Source organism: Vipera berus, assembly GCF_964194415.1.
Source record: "Vipera berus genome assembly, chromosome: 1".
Lineage (NCBI taxonomy): Eukaryota > Metazoa > Chordata > Lepidosauria > Squamata > Viperidae > Vipera > Vipera berus.
Genome location: NC_138202.1, coordinates 186458404 through 186471742, shown reverse-complemented (window position 1 = coordinate 186471742; position 13339 = coordinate 186458404). Strand labels below are relative to the sequence as shown.

The window sequence follows — 13339 nt, the reverse complement described above, 5'->3', positions numbered from 1 at the left end:
GTCCCAGGACTCCTGGAGGGTCCCTTAAGACCCTGTCAAGGGATCTTGAAATTAAAATTATTTGCCAGCCTATGCTAAAAAAAAATATTAAAACCCCTTCAAACAATCATGAGAAACAGTAGCAGTAGCAAATGCATCAATTTTATTTTAAAAAAAACAATAAACATCAATAAATATAATCCGTATAAACAAAAGCTCTGTTGGGATCCTCCATAATTTTTAAAAGTGGGAAGGGGTCCTCCGAAAAAAAAGTTTAAGAAACATTTAAGTTTCTTAAGTTCTAGCTGCACTGTGTATTACATTTTCCCTTGGAATTTATCTGAAATGGACTATAAGAGAATTTTACCATGAGCAGTAATTCCAGCAATTATTTTCCTTAATTGGATTTTTTAAATAAAAGCTGTCCCAGTGCCTTGGCTTTATTAAAATGGGGGAATGCAAGAGAAAACATCATATAGGGAATATATATTGAAAATAACCACTAAAATCAAAAATAGCATGAAAAATATCACATGCGAAATACTGTATATTATAAATGAAAAAATATATAGAGATAATTTTATATTAGATTTCATACATTAAAACTTGCATTGCCTTTATGTAATGTATTTAACTTTTTACAAGCCTAAGGCTTATGCTTAACATAAGTGTACAAATCTGAATAGTGTAGTTTGTTAACATACAGATACTCCTAATCACCCACCAATCTAAGAAAAAATTGTAAATTAAGAATTACCTGAAAGCAGTCAAGTATTCTGAGTCTCCTATTGGTGGATTAAGACCGCCAGTAAATGCTATGTTTACATTAAAACCAACACCCAATCCTATGCCAACCTAAGAAATAGAAAATGGAAAAAAAATGAAACAGGTTATGCATCTAGAAATATTAACATCTATAAGATTATTTGCTTAGCAGCACTTCAAATCATTTAATAGCTCTTGTACAATTTATTATGAGAAAATACAAACCAATGTAGAAATTTTGAATTGTCCCTCCTTCACTATTATGATAGTGTGATTGGAATGTAAAGATACAAACAATCTTAACTTTAAAATACATTCATGACACTATCCTGTTGTGTAAGCCTGTGTAAGTATTGAATTCACCTAGTGACTGCCTTGAACAGGATTGCTCCATGCAATTTCTTCCAACCTGTGGACCTCTTGGTCCAACATGAAGTAACTGAAAAGGATAAAATGGAATACAGATGTCTAGAATACTGCTGGCAGAAGATGAGCAAACTTTACCAAGCACAGATAAGAGCCTACCATGTGACAATCTGGGTAGTGAAGTCTAAATACTGTATTTTCCACACTAAATGTGTCTGCAGATAATCACATAGTGATCCTCTTTCAGGTGATTTGTTTCCTCCTGGGAAAGAAGAGTATAGAACTCTACCTGCAGGGCCAGTTAATCCATTGATTAATCATTCTGACTTTCTGGAAATTCCTCCTTACTTCCTGGTTGGATCTCTGTATGACAAGCTTCCAGCTTCCTTTTCTACCCTCAGTTGCTATGGAGAATAAATCAATGCAATTGTCCCTATGAGAGCACTTGAAGTATTGGAAGATTGTTATCAGGTCTTCCCTAAGCCCTCATGTTTTGGTTTGGTGAAAGATACCTAGTTCCCTTAACAGTTCATTATACAATTTAGCCTCCAGATCCCTTATCAGTTTTGTTGTTTTTTACAAAAATTCTAGGGCCTCAACATCTTTTTTGTATCATGGTAACCAGAACGATACAGTATTCCAAATGTAGCCTACTAGTGCAGTATAGAGAGATACTATCACTTCCTATGATCTTGATGTTATCTTTTGATGTACTTAGAACATTGGCTTTTTTGGCAGTTTTTTGGCTTTTTTGAAGATTGGAACCACATCAACTCTTTTCCAGTCCTCTGGCAGTTCCCCCATGCTCCAGGAGCTATGAAAGATTTCATTTGTGGTTCTAAGATAATCTCTTCCAGCTCCTCAGTACTGTGAGATGTAAATCTCCAGGAGATTTGAACTTGTTCAAATAGATAGGTATTCTCATAATAATCCTTGCCTATTTTGACCTGCATTCCTGTTCTATCTTCCACGATGTTCCTTTTGATGGGCTTGACTATTTTTCTTTTTGTGAAGACAGATGCAAAGAAGGAATTAAGCAGTTCTGCTTTCTCCTTGCTGCACATCATATTCTTGCCACCTTCCTCCACTACAGGTAGTCCTTGACTTCATTTAGTGACTGTTTGAAGCTACAATGGCACTGAAAAAGTGACTTATAATTGTTTTTCACATGACTGTTGCATCCCCATGGTCACGTAATCAAAATCCAGATGCCTGGCAACTGATTCAACTGACAGTTACATATGATCACCTTTTGTACCTTCTGACAACCAAGAATGAGGAAGCAGATTCACTTAACAACCATGTTATTAACTAAACAACTACAGTGATTCACTTAACAATTGTGGCAAGAAAGGTCATAAAATGGAGCAAAATTCACTTAACAAATCTCTTGCTTTGCAAGAGAAATTTGCAGCTCAATTGAGATTCTAAGTCAGACACTATCTGTAGTGAACAGATCATTTCCTTGAATTTTTAATTGCTCCTTATATACTGAAAGCAACTTTTTTTTGGTTATTTTTGGCTTTTGTTGCCAGTCAGTTCATTCTGAACCTTAGTCTTCATGACTCTGTCCTTGCAGATTCAAGCTATTTGCTGGTATTCTATTCTAGTTATATACCCCCCTTTTCCAATTTTTATACTTGTCCTTTTATCCCTCAATTTGTCAGAAGCTCTTTGTGCAACCATGTTCGTCTTATCCAGTGTCTTGGTTTTTTTCTCTGTGGTATTTTTTTTGCCCTTTATTAGCTTGTTTTTCCATCTTGAAATGTTTCTCCCTCTAGGATTTCCATTCATGGAATCTTTCCTAAACTCTTAGTTTAATGAAGTCAGCTCTGTTAAAGTCTATAACACCAGTCTAACTTTCTTTAATTACCCATGCCTGCATTATGATGAATTCTAGAATGACATGGTCACTTCCCCTTAAATTTCTACAACTTCCACTCCCTACGTTATTTCATCCCTCAGCCCACTATGGGGTCACAGCCTATTTGGAATTGGGCCATGCAAACAGGGCCCCAAAGACTTCTCTTCTCTCTTGTTTGAGGGGAGCTATGCACTCACTCACTGAGACTGGCTGTGCAGGACACCCAATCTGGATGATTCTGACAGATAATCTAATGTTTTGAGAAATAAATCTAGCTATTTACTCAAATTTAACTCTGTGCTGTGCTGTGCTTTTCACCTGTCAGGCACAAAAGACAGGAAGGTCCACACAGGAAGGTTCAATTTAACAGTCATCTCATGGTTGGATTGTCATAATGTGCTTCTACATGGGGCTACCTTTGAAGAGCATTCAGAAGATACAGCTGGTGCAGAGTGCAGGCAGTTTTGGGGGCCTGAAGAATGGCCCATGTAATACCATTGCTCTGCAAGCTCTGCTTCCAGGTACAATTAGCAGGGGTCTAAACTACTTGAAGCTGTGAAACTTGTTGCCAGAGTATTCTGGTTGGTGGGGTCCAGGAGAAGGGCACAACTTGCCCCCTAGAGTATGGTTGGCTCCAACCCTCCTGCCCTTCTGTAAGACCCTGCTCTACCAATTAGCTTGGGGTTGTGACAATAAAGGTGGCTGATCAATTAACAACATATCCCACCTCCCCCCATCCTCCCCATTTTAATTGGCCCACACTGCTTGTGTATTAACTTACTTATGTTTTTAGTTGATACTATTTTTATCTTTTATGATTGTAAGCCACCCAGAGTTACCCTGAGGTAAGGTGGGTGGCCAATAAATTTTATAAATAAATAAATAACTGGTGTCTTGCTAAAAGTTTATGAGCAGAAATCTTCTGATCTAATACAGTAATAGCACTTAGACTTACAGTATATACTGCTTATATACCTTTACAGCCCTCTCTAAGTGGTTTACAGAGTCAGCATATTGCCCCCAACAATCTGGGTCCTCATTTTACTGACCTTAGAAGGATGGAAGGCTGAGTCAACCTTGAGCCATTGACTAATGGTCATCACCTGATAACAGTTAGATAAGCGGCAACAGCAATCAAGGGGAGTTGGAGATTTTGGCTACATTATGATTCTATCTTTTTTCATCCCTCCCCCTGGCTCTGCCATTCCTTCTCCCACATTTGAGTAAGCCATTGAAGCAAATTGGACAATGACTTCCCTCTAATTTGTCCATGACCTCGAGAGGCCACAACACATGTTTTTATACTCATATTACCAATAGTCCTTGGCTCATGACTATAATGGAGCCTGCCCATTATAATTGTAAATTGTGGTGGTCATTAAGCAAGTTGCACATATGATCACTTTGCTCAATTAGTGTTATTCTGGCTCTCCCAGGTGCAGTTGCTAAGCTACTGCACAGATTATTAAACAGAGGGAAAGAGCTGCCTTCTGAGAGAGGCAAGCTGTTCTCCTTCATATTTAAAAGGGAATTCCTGCACTGGACCAGAGAAATGAAGCTCGGATTCCCGAAGATCTGAGCTTCTTTTGTCCAGCATGCCAGATCTCCCATTTGTGTGTGGCCTTTAAAAACATTGCATTTACTAGCTTTCTGTCTAAAAAGTCAGCAAATGTCACCTTTCTGAAGGGGAGAAGGGCTGGACAAAAGCCTTTTTCCCCTTTAAGAAAGATCATGTTTGCTAGTGATCTCTGAAAGGAATAAAATGTTTTTTCCAGCCAACATACTTGAGAGCAACAACCTGCAGAGTGAAATTCATGTGACAGGCAGCCCTTCTGCTCTCAAAGAGACTGGGTGAAAAAGGTCCATCCCAAAATAGGTTCAAATGGATCTTCTTCACTCAGCCCCTCGAAACCAGAAAGAGTCATGTGATAGTGATTTTGCAAGCTTTCTTGCTGACTTCCTTATTGACTTTCTGAGAAAAGCCTAAAGGGAAAATTGGAAGAATGCAAATAACAATTACATGAATATGGAGCTTGGCAACCTGTTGTAAGTGTAAATGGGTTTTCAAAAGCCCAGATCACTATTACATGGCCTCACAGTGGGTGACATTTGGAACTTTGAATCCGAGTCATAAGTATCTCCCAGGTAAATTTCTGCAAAATTCTAATATTATTTTCCTCCCAAAAGCAAACAATCAGGGCTATGTAGCAAGAAAAAGACTGTTCAAATTGTACTTCTACTTAATCACCAAATTTATTTGAAAATATTTAAATTTAATTTAAAAAAGTTTCTTATATATTGCAATACAGTTAGTTATCCTGGTATGAGAGCAGTGTAATATTAAATCACAGTTTATATTATATAACTGACAACAGGTGAAGTTGTTTCAAGCCAAAAGTACGTCTTAATCCAACACAATTGCCAATCAGGGACATCTGGGAAATTTACAAAGCAGGAATGATCTCTAGCATCTAAGATTCTAGGCTTTTAATTACAGGGAAAATAGATATCTATTCAAACTAGTACTCAAAATTTGTTAACAAAAATCAAAATATGGGCCAGTATGGACAATAAATTCTAAGGCTGAACTTTTCATTAATTGTTGTGCAATTAAGCATGTAAATTAAGTGCTGTTTTTTAAAAAATAACTCGACTTTCCCCACAATGATTTCAACAGATAACCCGTCACAATTTCCTTGAAAGTGAGACGATTTCTTTTCTATATATGCTCAATAAATGAGTTGGGGCAGCAGAGGGCAGTCTTTACCAATTAGGTATGAGAAATTCCCATGCTGACAAGAAAGTTTCAGACCAAAGCATCTGAATGGCACAGATTTGAAGTAAGTTGGAATAGGTGAAAAGAATATGCATCATTTTTATTTTTAAATTGCAAAATCAGCTTTACACAGAGTGGGCAATTAATTTCTCACATTGATAGGAACAATAGCTAAAAATGAGAACTTTTTCATTTAAACATAAGAATATTATTTAATCTGAGAGAATCCTCTTATGGTGTGATAAACAACAAAATGAGAAGCAGCGATTTAAACATGATTATTTATTTATTTCTGCCTTTAAGTTAATCCTGGGAGTATCTTCTACTGGTACAGGTAGTCCTCAATTTACAATTACAATTGGAGTTTCTGTTGTAAGTTGTGTCAGATCTGATTTTACAACAATTTTTATAGTGGTTAAGTAAATCCATTTTTCCCATTTTTTAATGTTGGAAATTGGCAAAAAAAAAATCACAATAACATGATGGCAGGATGTGACAACCAGTTGCAAATGTGACCTGGTTACCAAATGCCCAAATTGTGATTATGTAACTGCAATGGTCATAAGTGCAATACAGATTGTAAATCACTTTTCCCAAGGCCATCATAGCTTGGATTGTCATTAAATGAACAGTGGTAAGTTGAGGATTCCCTGTATGATAAATAATATGCCAAGCAGGGATTAATAATACAATTAATTAGATTTTCATTCATTCATTCATTATTAATGCTTTTCCTGGTAATTGCCTGGACTAATCCCTGCAGTTGTTTTGTGGAGTTTTGGTAGTGATTTGCCGTTGCCTGCTTCCTAGAACTGAGAGAGAATGGCTGACAACTCTTCTGGAAACAGAGCTCTGATGTTCTTCCTGGGATCTGTTCACTCTCCCGACTTAATTCCTGTTATAGCCGAAGTACTCTTATCATCATTTTAGTCTTTATTTGTCGCAGCTTCTCTAGTTCCCCCTTCAGGCCCAATACTTCTACAGTCTTTCATAGTCCTTCCTGACATTGCTGCCCCTTAACATCACTACAGCTATCCCCACCACTGTTTTTTGATCCACTACTAGCACAGTGTCTGGTTGATTGGATAGTACCTGCCTGTCCATCTGGATCTGGAAACCCGACAGGATCTTAGTCCTATTATTCTCTATAATGTTTTGTGGAATTTCTCATCTGGACTTGTGTAAATGTTCTTGTACGTAATGCCACGTATTTGGTTGTGTTGTTCAGTACAACCAAAGCGTAAGTCAATGGGGAAGCCAGAGTCATTTAACAACTGTGTTACTAACTTAAAAACTGCATTGATTCATTTAACAACTGTGGCAAGAACAATCATAAAATGGGACAAAACTCAGTTAACAAATTTCTCACTTGGCAACATATATTCTGGTCTCAATTGTGGTTTTAAGTTGAGGACTACCTATATGTCACCAAGAGTCCTGATGGTGCAGTGGTTAGAAATGCAATATTGCAGGCTAACTCTGCTCATACTCTGAAGTTCGATCCTGGCAAGGTTAGAAGTTGACTTAGCCTTCCATCCTTCTGAGGGCAGTAAAATGAGGATTGTTGGGGGCAATATGTTGATTCTATAAGCCTTTCAGAGAGTGTTGTAAAGCAATATAGAGCAGTACTTAGCAGTACTGCTAAGCTTGTAAGCCGCCCTGAGTCTTCGGAGAAGGGCGGGATATAAATGGAATTAAAATAAATAAATAAATAAATAAATAAAAGTCTAAATGCTGTTGTTATTGTTATATCCATATATCTATATCTAAATTCTATATATAGATAGATAAAATCTAAAAAATAAAGAACTTACATTGCTACAATTATATTTAGCTGTCATGGATTTGAGGGGTGAGGCTAAACAATTTCAGAGAATTAAAAACTAAAACATTTACTTCTGAAAATGGAAGAAATCACATATTTATCGCATTATTACCTCATCAGGGGCTCCACTGCCTGGGAAGAAGTTTCCATCATCGTAGCGATGTAGTGAAATATAAAGGACATTGGGATCACTGTAGAAAGCTTGCTGCGTACCATTTCCATGATGTACATCCTTAAATGACAGACATAGCAATATGTCAGGATCACTTACAAGTGGCTCTGTACGAGAAAACCTCTTAGGATGGATCAATTATGGAAGTAAATGGCCCAACTATATGTAGCATAGTATGCAAATAGCCCAACTATATGTAGCATAGTATGCTTTAGATCTCATCTCAGAATATGTTGGGATTTTAAATCAGCCATGGTTTTCCCACAGTATAGGTACAGTTTTAAATTATCATAGATGGATGCGCTAGTCACATCCCATAAATTTTAATGTACATTTTGCAGTTGAACTTCTTATATGAATAGAGCTCAGAACTTTGTTTGTTTATAACATTTATTGGCTGCCCATCCTACCTTCAGGTAATTTTGGGCAGCTTAAAATCTTAAAAATAAGAACTGTATAAAAATAAAAGCCTAAATAGGATACAAATATATACTATATATACTATATACAATTAAAAGATAGGGAGTATGGGAGCAGAATAAAGGTGGGATCTGTTGTTAATCAATCAACCACCTTCACTGTGATGCTCTCCCATTGGAGCCCCAAGCCAACTGGCAGAACCAGGTTTTTAGGGTCCTATGGAAGGTTGGGAGGGTTGGAGACAACTTCACTCTGGGGGCAAGAAGTTCCATAGGGCAGGTACAATGGCAGAGAAGGCCCTTCTCCTGGACCTCCCTGGTTGAAATACTGGGTCTGAAAGGACCCACACCATGCCTACTTTGCTGGCACAGGTGGGGCAGGCTAATCCCAGTGGGATTAAGTCATTACAGTGACCATTCCCACAGAACTGGTGGTGCCATCCTCAGGGTGCAAGGGGAGCTTGGTAGCCCTCCTGGACTCAGGCTGAGAAACCAGGTCTGAGACTCAGACAAGTTCCTATGGCTTTTTGCCAGCTGGACAACTTGGTAGCAGGGGGGGCCTGAGCAATGTTCGTCACCAAACCAATAGAGGTGGGAATAGAGGCTCATATGGAAACCTTGAGCTTTATTGTGATGCCAGGCATGGAGAAACCCCTTGTACTGGGGTTGGCATAGTTGAAGTTGAATCCTTATGTAAACTGGAGAAGGAAGATGTTAAAAGATTCAACAAGCTAGCCCCAAGGGGAAAATGAAAGAGAGGCTTAAGATCCCTACCCCATAGCCACTGAGGGGAAAGCCAAGAAGAGAAGTGGGAGCTGTGACAAAGGAACACCCCAAGGGTGATCCCTGGATTCCTAAAGAATATTGGGATCTATGAGATGTTTTCACTGAAAAGAGCTCAGAAGTGCTCCCACCCTACTGCCTAACTGATCACTTCATAGAAATCTTGTTGTTGTTGTTAGCTGCGAAGTCGTGTCCGACCCATCGCGACCCTATGGACAACATTCCTCCAGGCCTTCCTGTCCTCTACCATCTTCTGGAGTCCATTTAAGCTCACGCCTACTGCTTCAGTGACTCCATCCAGCCACCTCATTCTCTGTCGTCCCCTTCTTCTATTGCCCTCGATCTTTCCCAGCATTAGGCTCTTCTCCAGTGAGTCCTTCCTTCTCATTAGGTGGCCAAAGTACTTGAGTTTTAGCTTCAGGATCTGGCCTTCTAAAGAGCAGTCAGGGTTGATCTCCTCTAGGACTGACCGGTTTGATCGCCTTGCAGTCCAAGGGACTCGCAGGAGTCTTCTCCAGCACCACAGTTCAAAGGCCTCGATTCTTTGGCGCTCAGCCTTTCTTATGGTCCAACTTTCACTGCCATACATTGCAACTGGGAAGACCATAGCCTTGACTATACGCACTTTTGTTGACAGGGTGATGTCTCTGCTTTTTAGTGTGCTGTCTAGATTTGCCATGGCTTTCCTCCCCAGGAGCAAGCGTCTTTTAATTTCTTGGCTACAGTCCCCATCTGCAGTGATCTTGGAGCCCAGGAAAATAAAATCTGTCACTACCTCCATTTCTTCCCCATCTATTTGCCAGGAATTGAGAGGGCCGGATGCCATGATCTTGGTTTTCTTAATGTTAAGTTTCAACCCAAGTTTTGCACTCTCCTTCTTCACCCGCAACAAGAGGCTCTTTAGTTCTTCTTCACTTTCTGCCATTAGAGTGGTATCATCTGCGTATCTTAGGTTGTTGATATTTCTTCCGGCAATCTTAATTCCAACTTTTGATTCATCTAGCCCTGCCTTTCTCATGATGTGCTCTGCATATAAGTTAAATAGGCAGGGCGACAGTATACAGCCTTGCCGGACTCCTTTCCCAATTTTGAACCAATCAGTGGTTCCGTGTCCAGTTCTCACTGTTGCTTCTTGATCCGCATATAGGTTTCTCAAGAGACAAATAAGATGGTCTGGTACTCCCATCTCTTTAAGAACTTGCCACAGTTTGTTATGATCCACACAATCAAAGGCTTTAGCATAGTCAATGAAGCAGAAGTAGATGTTTTTCTGGAACTCCCTAGCTTTCTCCATGATCCAGCGTATGTTGGCAATTTGATCTCTAGTTCCTCTGCCTCTTCGAAATCCTGCCTGCACTTCTGGTAGTTCTCGATCCACATACTGCTGAAGTCTAGCTTGTAGGATTTTAAGCATGACTTTACTAGCATGAGAAATGAGTGCAATGGTGCGATAGTTTGAACATTCTTTGGCACTGCCTTTCTTTGGAATTGGAATGTAAACTGATCTTTTCCAATCCTGTGGCCATTGTTGAGTTTTCCAAATTTGCTGGCAAATTGAGTGTAGCACTTTTACTGCATTGTCTTTTAAGATTTTGAATAGCTCAGCTGGAATACTGTCACTTCCACTAGCTTTGTTGTTGCTCAGCTTTTCTAAGGCCCACTTCACTTCACATTCTAGGATGTCTGGCTCGAGGTCAGTGACCACCTCATTGTGATTATCAGGGACGTTAAGCTCATTCTTGTATAGTTCTTCTGTGTAATTTTGCCACCTCTTCTTAATCTCTTCTGCCTCTGTTAGGTCCCTGCCATTTTGGTCCTTTATCATGCCCATTTTTGCATTAAACGTTCCCTTCATTTCTCCAATTTTCTTGAAAAGATCTCTGGTCCTCCCTATTCTATTATTTTCTTCTATTTCTTTGCACTGTTCATTTAAGAAGGCATTCTTATCTCTTCTAGCTATTCTCTGGAATTCTGCATTCAATTGGGTGTATCTTTCTTTTTCTCCCTTGCCTTTCGCTTCCCTCCTTTCCTCAGCTATTTGCAAAGCTTCCTCAGACAGCCATTTTGCTTTCTTGCATTTCTTTTTCTTTGGGATGGTTTTGGTTGCTACCTGTTGTACAATGTCGCGGACCTCTGTCCATAGTTCTTCAGGCACTCTGTCTATCAGATCTAATTCCTTAAATCTATTTGTCACCTCTACTGTATATTCAACAGGGATATGATTTAATTCATACCTGAGTGGCCTAGTGCTTTTCCCTACTTTCTTCAGTTTAAGCCTAAACTTTGCAAGGAGAAGCTCATGGTCTGAGCCACAGTCAGCTCCTGGTCTTGTTTTTACTGACTGTATAGAGCTTCTCCATCTTTGGCTGCAGAGCATATAGTCAATCTGATTTCTGTGTTGACCATCTGGTGATGTCCATGTGTAGAGCCGTCTCTTGGGTTGTTGGAAAAGAGTGTTTGCTATGACCATCGTATTCTCTTGACAGAATTCTATCAGCCTGTGCCCTGCTTCATTTTGCACTCCAAGGCCAAACTTGCCTGTTATTCCAGTTATCTTTTGGCTTCCTACTTTAGCATTCCAATCCCCCATGATGATGAGAACATCATTTTTTGGTGTTAGTTCTATAAGGTGCTGTAGTGCTTCATAGAACTGGTCAATTTCATCCTCTTCAGCACTGGTGGTTGGGGCATAGACCTGGACTACTGTGATATTGAATGGTTTGCCTTGGATTCGAACTGAGATCATTCTGTCATTTTGAGGATTGTATCCCAGTATTGCTTTTCCTACTCTTTTATTGACTATGAAGGCTACTCCATTTCTTCTGAAGGATTCTTGCCCACAGTAGTATACCTGGTGGTCATCTGAATTAAATTCACCCATTCCTGTCCATTTTAGTTCGCTGATACCTAAGATGTCAATGTTCAGTCTTGTCATCTCTTGTTTGACCACGTCCAGTTTTCCTTGATTCATGGATCTTACATTCCAGGTTCCTATGGAGAAAAAATCTTTACAGCATCGGACTTTCCTTTCACCACCAGACATATCCACAGCTGAGCGTCCTTTCGGCTTTGGCCCAGTCGCTTCATTCTTTCTGGCGCTACTAGTACTAGCCCTCTGCTCTTCCCCAGTAGCATATTGGACGCCTTCCGACCTGAGGGGCTCATCTTCCAGCGTCATATCGTTTTGCCTTTTGGTACTGTCCATAGGGTTTTCATGGCAAAGATACTGGAGTGGTTTGCCATTTCCTTCTCCAGTGGATCACGTTTTGTCAGAACTCTCTGCTATGACCTGTCCGTCTTGGGTGGCCCTGCACGGCATAGCTCATAGCTTCATTGAATTACGCAAGCCCCTTCGCCACGACAAGGCAGTAATCCATGAAGGGGATAGAAATCTTACTGGGGGCTAAATTGCCCAAGCCCAATCCGTATTCCATGATCCCCAGAAAAAACAGCAGACATTCATAGACAAAAACCTAGAGTGTGGTTTCATACAACCCGCCAGACTGCCCAAGTGCTGTTTAGGAAGAAGGATGGGTTCTTTTGTATATGTGTAGTCTACTGTGGGTTAAAGACTGTTTGCATGGAAAATGTCTACGCACTGCCCCTAATGAAGGATATGCTAGCATATTTGGCAAAGGGGAAGATTTTTATCAACTTGGACTTGCAGGAAGCATATGACCGGGTTAAGTGATAGGATGGGAGACCACCAGGATAGGCCAGGAGGAGTGGGCAAGGGGATGGTGAAAGGGCAACAGGGCAGGACTTTGTCACTCTCATCTCCTTCCTTCCCTTCATTTCCCTCCCTCCTTTCCTGCCTCCCTTTCTCATTCCCATCTCCTTTCCTTTCTTCCTGTTTCCCTCCCTCCCTTCTTCGGTGCCTCCCTCTTTCCCATTTCCTTCCTTCCTTCCTTCCTTCCTTCCTTCCTTCCTTCCTTCCTTCCTTCCTTCCTTCCTTCCTTCCTTCCTTCCTTCCTTCCTTCCTTCTCCAGGAAGAGACAAGGGGAGGGGCAGAGGTTGCCTTAGCTTGAAAGGCCACTGTAAATTCCTGGACAAGAGATACACAGCTTTAAGAGTAGAGTGGTGGGAAGATATTTGTGATGAGGGAGGGAGAAAAACAGGGAAGAAATGCACCATCCCCTGGAGACCAGCAAATGGCCCTTGCCCACTTCACACACCCGGCCCTCTGCGCTCCGGGGGAGGGGGCGTCACAAGCAGAGTGAAAATCCACGTTAACTGCATGATGCTGCCCATGCCCCAGCTGCCTGGTTTCAACAAGGAGCGGCACGCTCGCTGCCTCCTATGCACATGCACAGGCAGGTTCGGCTTCTCACCAGCTTTGCCTCGCCCAGCCCAGCTTCTCTGTGCTGTGAGGAGAGTGTGCTGCACCCAG

At 40.5% G+C, this 13339-nt stretch overlaps 1 protein-coding gene across 4 annotated transcripts in view; it reads right to left on the bottom strand.

The window, feature by feature from the left end:
• Nucleotides 1–13339, bottom strand: part of HDAC4 (histone deacetylase 4) — a 392113-nt gene that overhangs the window by 40981 nt on the left and 337793 nt on the right. For all 4 annotated transcript variants that reach the window (XM_081338797.1, XM_081338799.1, XM_081338798.1 and 1 more), the window contains 2 exons: nucleotides 7688–7807; nucleotides 737–834 (listed from right to left, as the gene is read on the bottom strand). In XM_081338797.1, the coding sequence (XP_081194923.1) occupies nucleotides 737–834; nucleotides 7688–7807 (218 nt within the window). The remainder of the gene's footprint in view (nucleotides 1–736; nucleotides 835–7687; nucleotides 7808–13339) is intronic.